Source organism: Leptidea sinapis, chromosome 11, assembly GCF_905404315.1.
Source record: "Leptidea sinapis chromosome 11, ilLepSina1.1, whole genome shotgun sequence".
Taxonomy (NCBI): domain Eukaryota; kingdom Metazoa; phylum Arthropoda; class Insecta; order Lepidoptera; family Pieridae; genus Leptidea; species Leptidea sinapis.
In genome coordinates, this window is record NC_066275.1 from 8,849,112 (window position 1) to 8,865,392 (window position 16,281).

The following is a 16,281-nucleotide window of genomic DNA, read 5'->3' on the forward strand; positions in this document are numbered from 1 at the left end:
TGCTTCATTTTTCTATTTAAAATCTAAATAAAGGTTGTATTTTTATATTGTAAATAAGTATAATATCATACCGATACATATTATATATAAGTAGGAAAAGATCATGTAGAGACAGGCAAAAGTAGATTGATTATACAAATAAATAGAGTTATAGAGACCGTAGAGTCTGCACCACATATAGGGTGATGCCACAGTGTACTTAGAAAAATCCTCTATTTTTACCCAGGGAAAAATACTAGGAACATTGCGTGATATGTATATGAGAAGTTAAAGGTATAAAATTCAGAATTAAGTAACGATGTATGCTTAAAACCACTCGATAGAAGTGAAAACTACACCAAGGCTACGTTAACGTACCAAATAAATTTGTTTTTTTTGTTTTGTATATAAAAAGGCCACGAATAGTTGGAGTCATACCGACTACATCAGATGAGTATCTGCCTGTATGATATAAAAAGTACAAACTTATTTGGTGTGGCGCTTCGAACTCTTTAGTTTGTGAGTTTTGAATGAAACTAAGTCATCACGCTCTTCAATGTAATGTAAAGTCCGATCGAATCGTCTCAGGGAAGCTTGTTATATTTAACTTATATCATTCTTCCACGTACAACCAAACTGTGCAATGAGTTTCCTTGTGCGGTGTTTCCCGGTGGATACTACCTTTCTAAAAGTCAAGTCAAGTAAAAAAAGAATGGTTGCAATATGAAGATTAGAGAGCTTCTCACAACACTACTACTTATATTTCATTTCACTGTTCACCCCGTTATATTATTTATTTATTTATTAGGTTTATTTACAATCACTTACAATAATACACACAAATATAAAAAGAAGAACTAAAAACTAGGAACTAAATGTAGTGATTACTTACAAATAAACACAGCATGCACAGAAGTAATTAATTTTAGGTATTATATACAATAATTTACAAATTAAACATTTTTTTTAAATTAATAAGTGAGTTATACACAGTTACATCAATTTTCAAATTATAACATTATTAAAAATTACCAATGATGCTGCAAATGTTCTTGCATTGTATTATAAAGCACTAAACTTACCAAATAAATAAAACAATTCATCCCAGTAAGATGTTATTGAAATTGAACATCACAGAGTTAGAAAATTCCATTTGAAATTAGAATTTTAATAAACAACGAGAGCGTGTATTCATATGTCATGTCATTGCTTGTTTCAGAGCCTCCGTCGCAAATTTACAGTCCTCGTGGGAGATGAAGAGAAATATCGATGTTGGGACTGAAGTGAAAAATGCTATGACTCTGCAAACAAGTTCAATTATAAACGATATTATACATCTATATATATATATATATACAAACGAACTTCCTATACAGAGGTAATGAAATTTATCTATTGAGAAGGATAAACGGATTGATAGACATATTAATCATGTTACGCAGAACCATAAAATACCAAATGAGTGGTTTTGAAAATTCATTTTTTTTATGACCATGCAGTGCCGCTCAGGATTCTTAAAAAACCCAAAAATACTGAGCGACACTACAATAGCGGTCGTCTCCTTGAGACATAAGATGTCCCCCGGCGCCCTTCAGACCGAAACACTGTAATACTTACACATTACTGCTTCACGGCAGAAATAGGCGCCGTTTTGGTACCCATAATCTAGCCGGCAGCATGTGCAAAGGAGCCTCCCACTGGTACTCCGTATGAAAATATTACGGCATTACAAATATACTTAGTAAAATTTTGCATATTCTTGGTTTATTCTCAGGTATGACTTTATACCAGTATTTGTAAGGACGTATGTGTCATGGTTGCTGATTATAACGTCACACTTCAGAAAACAATGATAACGCGTAAAATAACAACCAAAACTTCAAGCGAAGTTGTTATGATAAGGCGGTGAGGTCATAGTAGTTTTATTTAACATATCTGAATACATAAAACTTTTATTTTTTTAAATATCTTTTTAATCTCAATATTCATATCTAAGCAGTCATTTTTCCGAACCCATTTTGGTAATTTTACCCTGATGGTAATTGATACCCCTTACCCATTGAAAAACCCAAAAATTCTAAGCGACACTACAATTGCGCTCGTCACCTTGAGACATAAGATGATAAGTCTCATTTGCTCAGTAATTTCACTAGCTACGGCGCCCTTCACACCGAATCACAGTAATGCTTACACATTACCCATAATATGTTCAAACATTATGTTCTATAAATAATCTGTTCTGTAGCAGGTTCACCCATTCTAATCACTTTTAAAAAACGCCTGAACTTCAATTCTATAATCAGTACCTTCATTAAAGTTCTCGAAAAGTTGAAATGTGTCTGGGAATGAATTACGGCTTGATCCTCATGAGATATTACACTGAAGCTGGCACCATAAAGCAAACGATGTGGCAGCGCGATACAACGATAGCGACACCGGACCGACAGACAAGCGAACACGTCTGCGAACTGGACGCACGCACCTCATACAGGGTGTTGTATTATTGTATTTAAAAAAAAATCTCAATACTGTAAGATATTATACAAAACAAACTAATATTAATGTTTTTAATCTACTTACTTACCACACCACAAAACCAACATTACATTTTCTTTGAAGTGAATCAAGGGAAGATGAATCATCTAGGAACATCTATTGCTTTCGAATTGAAACAATTCATACCAACACGTCATCACCATGAGAGTTTAGTATTTAGTAAGGTAGTTCTGTCATTTGATACAGTCTTAAAATTCATCCCCGTTTTCTTCATGCAAGCTCTTTTATTCCTGGTAATTCTCACTTGGACCCTGTTCTAAACACCCCAAACTAAGTTTATATATGCGGCAACTGAGTATCATATATCATATATTCTTCCATATACATTCACTCCAACAAATTGTGCCGTTAATTCGTCTTTTCAATGTGATGGAACCATATCAAATACTGCAATAAATTTGTTTCAAACTCTTTAGCTATATCGTACTGACATGGTCATTTTCATCATAATATATCCAATGAATTTAAAGGCAATGCTGGTCATTAATTTCGATATCGATCTATAAACGCTTTAAAAATTTAATATTTTTCTTACTTGTTCATTCTGCAATTCAAATGTTCAAATAAATGAAACATAGGTATATGTTTCCATTTTTAGATTCTAAAGAAAGTACTGACACGGTATCTTCTGCATCTAATATCATCATTTTGACCTCATGCATATAAGTAAGAATAAATTTAAAAGTAATGCTAATGTAGTTGAAGTAGTAAAAGTTGAAGTAGGCGTTATTTTGCGGAAATCCACAACTATCCTAATGTTTTGAATTTTCTTGAGTGTTAATTCCGCCAATATTTTGCCTTCAAACACTCAAGAAAACTCAAAATATTTAAATAATGCTAATGTACTTAATTGAGGTATCAATTTTATATACTGTTTGTAGCCTTAAACATTAATTTTTTTCTTACTTTTTCAATCCTCAGTTTAATGTCAGCATTCAAATAAATAAATCATAGGTATGTCATTAGATTATTGTCAGGTTAAAAAGAAATAAAATTTGATAAATTAAAAAAAAACGCGAATTCCATTCCTTGTAAAGGAGACTATCGTATGTGTATGTAAGTCACTACCTCACGTCTTCAATTCAATAAAAACTACGTGGTTTGTTACTATATAAGTCAATGTATAAATAGCAACAGCCTGTATGCAACTCCCACATATTTTACTCACCAACACAGCAACGTAATGAAGCAATTATATATCGATATTTTTATGCATAAAATACTTGGCGGATATCTGGTTAGCCGGGACAGAATAAGAAATAAAACAAAGCGACGAGGTTATTGTTAGCTCGGGTAGGTGTGGGGTTCGGTTATCGAGCTTTTAACCCGACATGCGACACGCCAAGACGTGGACAATATTTATAGTCCCACTAGCCCACAACTCATTTGTATTTCCCCAGCAGAATAAATTTCGAATAAATAACTAAAATGATTGAAGAATGTGGGCGACTAATGAATAAAACGTATAATTCTCTATTATAGAAATGATAAAATGACTTTATTTTTTCTCACTTCAAAAATGCGGAAACTAAATGATGCTTCAATATGTTAAAAACCTTGTTATAAAAGCCATTGAGGGTTAGATAAGCCTATATAATATAATAAGAAATAAGCAATAACGAACAGAAAACGCAAAATATAGATATTGTTTTATGTTTTATTACAAGAAAATACAATGCATAAATTGTGATAGAACTTGGTATCTGGGCCATCATTCGTATACTGATAAGACAGGCCTAATACTGTGTGAGCATTTATCTTAAAGATTAATGAGCCAATTTTCTTTAGTTGGCCATAAAAAGAGTCTCTACGATCTTGCAATACTTTTCTATAACGCTTTCCTTGAACTTTTATATTTGAAGATTGTTTATCAACTGTATTCTAAATTTAATGCGTAATTTAATCAATAATCAAGAACAATTATTATATAATATGTTTGTATATAATATATGGTTAAATATGAGCTTTGTTTTTGTAATATAAAACTAAGGTAATCTCGTGTATATTTATGTGATTATAATAAAGCTAATATTATATTTAGGGATAAAAGCGGAAAAAATAATTAAAAAGACAAATATCCCCCTATCCCTTGAGAAGAGAACAAGGAAACAAATTTGATTAAAGTGTCAAAGGTAAAATAAAAACGAGAACAGTTTATCTTCTGCAATAACTGCGGAGTGTCAAGCAGTTGATATGACGCGAGCCTAGCACAGCTGTTACAATTGGAATTCAACCCAAATAGACAGAAAATAAGGCAGAAATTCGCGAAAATATGCAATTGTTTCGTGAAACGCTACAAAAACACCTAAATGTAATCGTATTTGCATTTTAAACGGTAAGTAAACATAGAGTTGAGTGTTTTGTGAATGGACGACGAAATGTTTATGATATTGTAAACATATGGTTTATAATAAAATAAATCAACACATCGCATTAAAACACTGCTTATATCATAATGTGTCAAAATATTGTTATATTGTTAAAAATAAACGATGTATTTGCTAAAAATATTCCTATAGTAGGTACCTGAATTTATAAAAAATCTTTTTTTTTAAATCTATAAATTTAGTCTCTCCTGGCAAAATCAATCGAAATAGACTCTAGGGTATAAATATATAATAATGGCAAATCATGGAATTAAATCAACTTAGTATATCTTTTTCTGCAAATAGTGTGTAATATCATTTTATATTTTTTATTCTAAGGTTAGTTTGATATTTATTATTTTTTAATAAAGATGACGACAAACTAGCGTATGGTTAATCTGATATTAAGTGATCACCTTCACCCACATTTTCTTACAACACCAGAGAATAAAATAATCGTTAGTGGTATTTTAGGAAGATGTTCTGACGTTGTATTTTTAATAGTAAGGATTACCCAACAAAATTTTATAGCAATAAATATAATATTAATAAGATTTGTAGCATACCTATAGCCTTTACTTACCGTAAGACGTGTTTCGGTACGAGGGAATAAAATAATACGCCAAGTATCTCGCACAAATGCTGGTAAATAATAAAAATTACCAACCCCTAGTTGAAACCACATAAATCGGGTATGTACAAGTTAACTTATTTTTGTTCGTTGGTACGCAGGATAGATAGATCCAATTCCAAATTATGTCTATCTTGGGAATTAACTCCGGGACGGGGATTCCGTTTTATACAAAAAATACGGGCCGTGGCCGGTGGTAGAGAGGGGAGAGTCGGGAGTTATTTTGGAATTATGATTCCGGATGCATCCTGAAGCAACAAATGTTTCACGCCTCGTTTCGTTCTAATATAACCGTTTGCAAGTGTTTGTCATGTCCCGGGATGTCATATCTGCGATGAAACATTAATACAGTCTAAATTATTTTTTATAGAATTCAATAAATATAAGTTTTTCATTCATTTCATCAAATCTTTCATGTTTTATCTATACTAATAAATGGACAGCCGGTTTTTTCTTCGGTTGCACTGCGAAAGCTACCAAACACATCAGAATAATACCTATGCCATGAGATGCAGCGTGTTTCGGAGGTTTTCGGAGTGAACGACATTTCAATACGTCATAATCATTTGACAGTTCATACAATGAGACTAAACAACGTTTTTCGGGGCAGAGCAGTGAACTAAACAATTTATAAATATCAAAATAACTTATATAAAATTAATCAAGTGAATCTAAATATCCAGATTTTGATGGCAGCACGTGTTGCATGAAATTATTAATTTCATCAGTAATTGTGTATCTTTTTGCATATTTTATTTTTTATTCGAAATATTGCTGTAAGTATTTTACAAAAATGTACTCTGAACTAATGCATTTATTTCTTTATTAGTAGATAGTTTAGATTACTTACTCGTTACGCAATATCGAAATTTCGAGTCGGCCTACCAAAAATGCAGAGCGTGTATTTTAACAGGGTGACAGGGTTCTTAAGTATTCCACCGACTCTCCCTATAATACCCAGTCTCCTTAGTCTGGCACGTCCTCCCCTTGATATATTAGTCCCAGTTCGTCGTACATAATTTTGTGCGGGGAGGTCCCACCCCTACCTCCCCTTGCCGCGAGCGAAATGTCCGATTTACAATGCGATGGCTTGTTTATTGGCTTATAATAAGTTTGATAATACGTTATCAATCGTCGAATTTCGGTGAATATAACATCTGGTTTAATTTCATACTAGCACTAGTGCCGGTTGTGGTTTAATTACAAAACTAAACGCACAAACAGATAAATAATGAGTACCTACAGACCTAACGTTATTAATAACAATTTATAATATCCACAAAGTAAAAGTGTTTCGGATTCTAAGTCTTTTTGTATGTATTCTAAAGCCTTAATTTTACAATTAATAATTGTCACTAATTCTTTGATTTTGAAAACAATAATGTTATCATATTCTCAAAAAAATGTCTTATACATATAAAGCTAACAGCAATGTGTGAGCGGTATTACCGTTATTGCGTTCTCGCTCATATTCTAGTTATAGCAAAACATAGTGACGGTGAGTCTTGCTATCGTAAGTTTAATTAAAACTTCAACTTTATGGTATATTTAGAGAATGTTTATTTCTCTATTCCTATTCTCCACCAACACTAGCAGTTAAATAAATAAACAATAAGTACATTACATAAATATTTAATCAATAAATTGAGTTCGCCTTTTACCAAATTTAAACAGCAGTATTAAGAAATAGGCATACTAAATAACAATATAGGTCCATTAGTTAAATTAACTCTCCCCTCCGGTTACCTCTTCTTATTTGTCATACATTTTAGGGAAGTATATTGAGTTATATCCAACCTTGTGGTTAAGTCTCTTCATCTTGCAACTTGCAAGCAGTAACTCTCAATTTTCCGTGTGATTACTCTGATATAATGTTTGTTTATTATTCCTGCATGTTATGTTATAAGATTCTTAGTATGTTAATAACAAATACGCCTCTTACAGTATAATTAATGATTGTGATGATGATAATAGGCTTAAATCTTGTAGTTTTAGTAAGTATGGTGTGGTATTTATTTTATATATTTATACTATTAATCATTTACAGAATGAATCTTAAATGATGTGAATATGTGATTACTAAACATTATTTAGTACTTTAACAAAAGTTATTCTTTACATATGAGTTAATGGAATGGATATATGAATAATTAATACCTATTGAACTGATCCGCGGAATGCCATCACTGGAAGTTATGCTGCAAATTATGTACCAACTATCAACAACAATTTGATGTATAATAGTATTAATAATACGTTGGTCAAGAAACTTTCATATAATTTATCTAAATAACGGAATAAAAAATACTTGCAAAGGCGTGTAAAATTCCTCAATGGCTACCAAGATTGCTGTAAATACTCTGCCATTACAAACAGCATGGGTGAAGATTATCAAATATCAACTCATTAGGAAAAATATACGCTCACCTCTCATCCCAAAAACGGCCGTTTTCAATAACGTATCTCTAGTTACGGATATATTGCTATCACCGTTTAATGACAAGATCTTATCTAACTATAGTTATGTCCAATATAGTTATAATATTAGTTATAGTCCAATGCTATCTGTTGATAGGTTATTGAAATGTAAGTTAGCGTAAAGGGATAGATTTGTCTAACTCTAGCAAGTTAAACTAAGGATAGATAGGTTATTGAAAACGGCCGTAAGAAAACATGAGTTTCTCTAAATGAAGCTATTGTCTGTTGCGTATCCGTAGATGACGCGCCTACGATGCGTCAGCCGACCTACCTATTGTTGTTTATGACAATCCTCACCTTAACATAGCAAATAGCTTTCTCGACTACATCTCGATATACTGCACCTTGACAGTTAGATTATTATTACAATAAATATGGGTGCCCGATGCATTGTCTGCGTAGATTTAATCCGATAATTTCATAATGAATGAAATAAACACTTAATGATACAAAGAGCTTGCTACCTTACATCAGGGAAAACATTCCATACTGCTGAATAAAAAAAGTCCATTAGGATGAAATGAATTTTTTTTATTCATTTAGGTACCATTTGTACACTTATGAAATTTAATTTTGATGTCATCGATTCGAGAGACTGCCATGAGGCTTTGTTTTGAGAAGAACAGGCAAAAAACTCAGCAAGCTTTATCCTCCCTTTTACAGTTTTCATAGTATCCGTACATTTTTTACGTCTATATTCCTGAACTTTATAATACGCTTTCGTCATTTAAATTTCCTTAATATGAAGCTTAAATTTATGCAACGGAAGTTCAGTTATACAATTTGGGAGTTTAATATATATGTATACATTTTGTCTTGTCTTGTTTTATTAGGTCTGAAAGTTCGAACAGTAAGTCTATTGTATCACAAACAAACAAATCCCCTTATAAGTCTCCGTTACATAGGTACGACCGGTATTTTTTTTGATGAATATATTTAATTATAACAGACACAGCACGACTACAAGTTTAATGTCACACACTCTCGTCTGTGTTTTAGCATAAAAGAACGGTCGATGCTGATTTTTTACAATAAGATAACATTTCATGAAGACTGTTGGAAAAATATAGAATACGGAGAAGCTTACTAGAAGACTACCCTGGTGTTAATCAGAACCGTGGCGTCTCTAAAGTTGCCACTGGCTAGATTGATGGCATTGGGCAGGACACCCTGACCTATGCTATGGAACCACGAGCAGAATCGACAGCAGATTGTTCTTGATCATGCTAGGTCTTTCAGTATTGTAGCACCGAGATCGTAGTAATATTGTTTGTCCTCCATTATATTATACTTAGATCAGTTATACGTTTAGAGAGACTGAGACAGCTGTGAAAACGTCGAAAACAACGAGGTTGGCAGTTTACAGCTATTTTGAGCGATGCACGCACACAAACAGAAATTTACATACAAATCGCGAGTGTAAGACATAGCTTGTCACGCACACTAGAGTAATAAACCTGGCCTGTTTTATCGCTTGTCGAGCAGCAAGATCTTCTATCTAGACGTATAAATTATGATATTAATAAAACGCGTTAATAACTAATATTCATAATCAAAACTAAGTTATTTAAAATTTGTTTCAAAATATTGTTAGTATATTTGTTTCAGGTAGCATTTCTTAATGCAATAGCCTTAACAATAAAAGAAGTTGAGCAAGTTAATTAAAAAAAAAAATTCGTTCAGCACAGGCATAAAGCATGAAGGCATCCAAGTAAATTATTAACGTCTTCATTCCCTGCGGTGAACACAGGCTGCACGCTAGCACGGATGTTAAGATACACGGACTTTGCATAAACTTTCCACATAACATCACATGTATTTGCAAGTATAAAACGCTTACAAGACAATGTATCATTTTAAAAAGTTCAATGTTGCTTAAGTATGTGCGGGATGCTTTATATTATAGTATATTATTGACTCTATCCGTACTAAACTAACCACTTATAAGTAGTAAGCAGTTATATTTTCTTTTGCTGTAAACAGCTGCATAGGTTTTCTCTTTGCTGCAAATAATTAATAGGATTGAAAATAAGGTTTATCAAAGTTGCCTCACATACGTTTTATCTACTCGCGTATTTTATTCTTATATATATAAAGTTATTTTTTAATTGAAGTTTTATATCTAATCATTTTTGTTAAAGTTTTTTAAAGTTTCATCTATAATAATAAAAATATAAGCTCAGAAAGTTGAAGAACTAATAGAACTGGAATAGACGATAAGATGTGTAATATAAGGTGAAAAATATCAGGAGGTTATATCTACTAGGACCTCTAGTTTTAGTTTACATACTCTTAGTAACCATTACCTACCTATATATGATAGTCAAGTCCAAAATAGTTTATTCATCTAGGTCTTATTTAACAAAAACTATAAAGGCTTACAATTTATTTCACATTTTCTACACATCATAAAAATTGACACTGTTCACAAAATATTTACAATATCCTTAGATTACTATGTTTTTCATTAAATATATATGTTCTATGTACAAAATATACACTATATATCCAAATGTTAATAAGGTTAGATTTAAAAGAATACATCGGTATAGCAAATATACCTGCAAAGAGCCAATATACATTTTATTTATACAGAAAGATATTGTTTGAACATGATGCAATTGAAGTTCCTAGATGAGACAAGTTAAATAAAATTAATTAAGAATAATTTAGGGGTTCTCGATAACAGAATCGCCAAGATATCCCGAGCAGCGCCCGTTCTCTAGCTTTCTTGATCATGAATCAGCTATTACATCCCTCTTCATGTTTTAGGAAATGGGAAAAACCCTAGCCGCGACGCCGCCGCAAGCAATGCCTATTGCCAAGCTAAGCGAGCATGACTAAACCAATTAAAAAATATATAGTTTCAAAATAATAATCTATAATAAAATTGATAACTTTGTATATAATAGTACCAATACATAATTATATTAATACATATAGAGGTATACTATTATGATACTGAAACGGTCAACAATGAACCTAAATTAAAAATTTTTAGATGTAGATACAATATATTAAATATTAAATATCTGAAGGTAAACGCGGAAAGAGGCTGCAACACAGCGATAAGGCAGCCCCTTCGACCCACCTCGGGGGGAAGTCTTAAGAACCGCCATACTTCAAATTGCGTTTAACTTAGGTAGTTTGATACATTGCTACCATTATTGCATATCAAAGCCTTACGATAAGGCTTTCAGTGATAAATGATGAAATAAAACTATGTATGGCCTATATCTTTATGCTATCATTGAATATATTGTATATTAAAATAAAATACTTGTTGTAAAACAGTTGAATGTTAACATTAATTATTTATCATTTGTCGATGTTATATGCTGTTGAAATTTGATGGTTGATTTATCGAAACGTCGAAATAAAAAAGTAATGTTAAAATTGGTGTAGTCGTGTACTTAGAGTAACCAAATAAAATAGGTACTTATATAAATTTCACTTCTCGTTTCATGGATAATCCGGCAAAATTAAAAAATTATCGAAGCTAATGATTATTTAATAATTATAATTGGCTTTTAATGATTCCTATTTTTTTTAAACATACCTTAAAACTAATTCTCTTTATATATAATGACGCATCTAGCCCAAATATATCATTGTTTTGCAACCCGAAACAAACAGGCTACCTATGCCTATTTTACGGCAAAATAATTTGTGTAAACGTGTCAATATTATTATAATTACTGACTATTCGTTATTTCTTTTCTTAATATAGGAGTTAGTATAATGTAGCAATATAGCATTGAGTCATGTACGTTAGGTGGTGCGTTCTAAATTTATAAAACGACGCTAAAGCAATGAACAGATTAAACATCGCATTCAAATGAACACACGATAACTTATAGCACGTGCCCCCATGTGTATTAGCTGTATCCGACTAATGCCGGCTTTCGATATTCGGCGTTCGGTCGCGATTCAATATTTACGAGCGAAGCACTCGCATTAGACTGTCCGGTCGGCGGTCGTAGGTAAATTAGCACAGATGCTAGCACTGTTACGGTGATTCATTTCAAATTGGCTTTTCAACGGGAAAAAACGGCGTAACAGTTCCCCGCCACTATCCGAGCTGGATAGCTTTTAAAAGACTGCTTTGTTTTTATTCTCGAGCTAAACAGGCTTTTAAAAATCTATTGGTTTGAGTCTTTTATTTTGAAATAACTTGATTGAATATTTATAAACTGTATAAAAATAACTAAAGTAAAAGAACTGTTTTAATTTAAAGGAAAAGTTATTAGGTAGATAAAATAATATCAGAAATTTTCCAGTGGTTCTAAAACTCTTTCAAAAAGTGCTTAGTTGTTGGAAACTGTATGAATGAAAAAGATACAGACAGATTTTAAGCAAGATAAAGTAAATATTACAGCCCAGATATAATTTTTAATAAACTGATAATGACAAGCGTGAAATAAACAAATGTTGCATTACCCAATAATGCACTGACCAAATTACCTTCGATATAAATAATCCTTGCCAAAGGGTGGTTCGATGTGCCACTACTGCAAATCAACCCCCCGCCTCCACACTCGACTATAAATAAAATTCACGTTTTAACAATAAAATGCATTTTCCGCAAATGCTTCCAGTGAATTATAGTTCGGGCTTTACGAGCTTAAAATTATATGAGCACGTGAAATTTCCGATCTCGATAATGCATGCGCTCTGTGTTGCATATTATTTTAATGACACTATTCGATTTTAAATCAACACAATTTGTATTCGTTTCATCGCAAATTATAATGTGCGATCAAAATATGGCAAGTCCAATCATAAACTCATTTCCTTATAATTTAACCTGTATGGGTTTACTCACATCTGAGTATATAATATTATATCTCAGTTAAAGGCGACACCCAAAAATAACACATCGCGTCCAAACCCCAAAATACTTAAAACATTTCCCGGAGGAAAAAACATGTTTTATTTCTAACTAAAATAGAATAGATCATAGGGAAGCAATGGCGGATCCCACACAGATGGCGAGACGAGCCAGATAGCAAAAATATGAATTGTGCTCTTCGATATTTGTCACTTGAATTATACCTCCCAGTGGATTCGAATCGACATTATTTCGGTTTTGTGTTTCAAATTTCGCAACTATTATTATTTTTACATTACATTTAATATATATCTGTTTTAAAAAGTGTTTCTATATCGAATTTATCGGTAAAACCAATGTTCCTTTGTGACTCTATCTAAATGTATAACTTATTTGTAAATTAATTTTAATAAATAAAAAGAATTTGTATAATATTATTATTCATTGGGCTGCAACTGAGTGCGGTTGTGATAGTTCTAATGGAAAAAGTTTTAATGTTTCACACTTTATCATACACAACGAGATTCCTCTGGTGTTTTAAAAGAGTATAGGCCGCGGTTATCACATAATATATCCGGTTAACTCTATATATTCTACTTTTTCCTCCTCTATCATAAAAAATGTAAACATTTAAGAGATCTAATTACACGAAAATTGATTTTATCAACGATTGCAGTCGAAAATAATATTACATTGTGCATTTTGTTTTCGTATTAATTATACTACAAGATTGAGCAACGGTGAAATATAGCCGAGGTAAGCTTATTTAGAAAAAACCTTTTAATGGCCGTTTTCAATAACGTATCTCTAGTTACGGATACATTGCTGTCACCGTTTAATGACAAGACCCTATCTATCCATAGTTATGTCCAGTATTGTTATAGTCCAATGCTTTATGTCGATAGGTTATAGAAATGTTAGTAAGCGTAAAAGGATAGATTTGTCTACCTCTAGTAAGTTAAACTAAGGATAGATAGGTTATTGAAAACGGCCGTGAGTCAATATTATTAATATATTTCTATCAGGCTTGTTACATCTTATCTAAGCTCAATATTACGTACCTATAGCTATTGTACTTAAATGTGAGTTGCTGGTTTATCTTCGGCTCGTTCATTCATGTAATGGTAATTAAATAAACTATCTTATTAGTTGTAACTCAACATTAAAAGTGATAAGTGCTCAAAATACTCAGTTTTCCTATCCAGTTTCCTTTGAACAACATAAAAATCTTTACCATCTATGTTTCTCGGATTCAAATGTAACATGAAATAATTGCATAATGTTTCATTTAAAGCGCTTTAAACCTTCAAAAGTTATAAATACGTGTAGATTTTAACATAAATCGGCACTTATGTGAACACTGGAAGCGCTCATAACGGAGCAGTTTTGTTTTATAATTAGATATGAGCTAATTAGAGGCTTAATTAACGGGGCTGTTATCTGATAGCTGTTCTTTGATGTGACGCGTTATATTGTTATAAAAAGATTTTTATGGAACGATAAATTTATTATTACAATTTGAGTTGAACCTTTGACATAATAAATCAATTGCTTGAATCATTAAAAAATGTCCGACTAAAATATTACATTCAATACAGAGACTCAAATGTAATAAAAGTTATCTAATTATAATTCATCACTTTTTATCTAAGTGTCGGTAACGGTAAAACTTTTTAAATTATAGAAAACAATATTAAGATTATTTAAACAGTAAATAAAGTGTAATATTTTGTATAATAATTTGTTTTAATCAGTAATATTTTTTATAACCATTGCATAAATTAACAACTAAATTTTTGTAATCAGCGTGTTGTATTTTTATCAGTAATAGTAGGAGGAATTGTGAAACACTATGAACAGTATGTAAAGAGTTTGAAAACTATATTAAGCACGCGAATACTTAATTTTGTTGATATTGAATCACACCGAATCACACCGAGCCGTCATGCTAGTTAGCAACATTTTATTTTGTATTATTATCTTATATTTATGGTGTTTTCACGTCTGTCTACTGTCCGCTGTTCCACAGCCTCATTCGCTTAGACCATTTCCTACCATCCCTTTTTCTTGACGAGGTCTTATTTCACTAAGTACGTAGAGAATATGTAATGTATGACTGGGACGACTTTCATCAATACTTCCATCCATATTTGTTTTATAAATGTTTATATCTACATGACAAAACCATCCCTTAGTTAGTCTCTAATAAATTTAAATTAAATTCAAATTTTCTCTACCAATCACATTGCTGGATAAAAAATTATTACTTCGTGATGAACTGAATTTGAAATTCAAGGACACAAGATATTTATATATTATAATGTATAAATTTATATATTTTCGTATATTCCACATAAAATCTAATAACAATGTCTCTCAAACTAACCCCATATAACCTATCGTATACAGAGCAGTATTATTCGTACTGTAGATATAGGTATATCTACATACACAATGTTATGAGAAATTACACCAGTTAATAACACGCTGTCCTATGAAGAAAAGCAATTTGGGAGGTATTTGTAAATGTCAAATATGTTTGTGTACACCTATTTATTGCTTACATCCTTCATGTGGGAGTAAATAACCCAGACACGCGACAAAGTGAAAAGAGATACCAAACGTTCGCAACAAGACACACCGCAAGTATAATATACATTTAAGCGAAAATAAACTTTATCTTTATGCTTACAGGTTGCAGTTTTCTCCTCCGCTAATAATACGTAATCCACTTTGTGTTAAGGTAAAATGTATACAAGTGGAAAATTCGGTGCGCCACGTGCAAATGATATATAGCCTTCCCTTAATTAAAGAAGATTTTAATTGTATCGGATGTCTGTGAAAGCGAAAATAATGCACTCCTAAATTGGGGTTGGAGCTACGAAATTTATATTTGGGTGCCGTTCGAATTATTGCCTTGCGTGCTTTACTATCTTATACATTATATTGGCTCTACGTAGAGTTGTATTTTTTTATTAGCCTATCGGATCCCACTGCTGGGCAAAGGCCTCCCATGCTTTTCTCCATTTATCGCGGTCCTGTGCTAGCTCAGACCAGGTCTTATTATAGGCCAGATCGTCACGCCATCGTTTTCGCGTTCTGCCTCGACGTCTGTGCCTATTAGTCTATGTGTATTCGATATACACGCCCAGTCCAGTTCAACTTTAGCCTGGTGGTTTTTTTCCCTCATCAGCAATGACAGTTCTGGAGCGCAGTTCCGTATTTCTAAAGCGACAGATATGCTTGACATCCAGAATACTGCGCTCCATAGCTTGATGATAAAACTGGAGTTTTGACTTCTGTAACTGACTATGTCTGTGCACCATGAGTTAGGATGGGTAGGAAGCACATATAGACGTTTTTGCGCTTAAGTGACAGAGCTGTATTAAAGAATATAAATTTCAGTGCCTTAGTTCATTCACTAATTTAATTTCAAACAG

General features: G+C 32.2%; 2 protein-coding genes across 2 annotated transcripts in view; one reads left to right on the forward strand and one right to left on the reverse strand.

Moving 5' to 3' along the window:
• The window catches only part of LOC126966875 (homeotic protein ultrabithorax), a 174,427-nt gene that overhangs the window by 96,184 nt on the left and 61,962 nt on the right, over nt 1-16,281 (reverse strand). The window lies entirely within an intron of this gene.
• The window catches only part of LOC126966897 (uncharacterized), a 79,089-nt gene that overhangs the window by 10,185 nt on the left and 52,623 nt on the right, over nt 1-16,281 (forward strand). Inside the window, exon 2 of the mRNA XM_050811186.1 lies at nt 1,199-1,357. Within this exon, the coding sequence (XP_050667143.1) occupies nt 1,199-1,357 (159 nt within the window). The remainder of the gene's footprint in view (nt 1-1,198; nt 1,358-16,281) is intronic.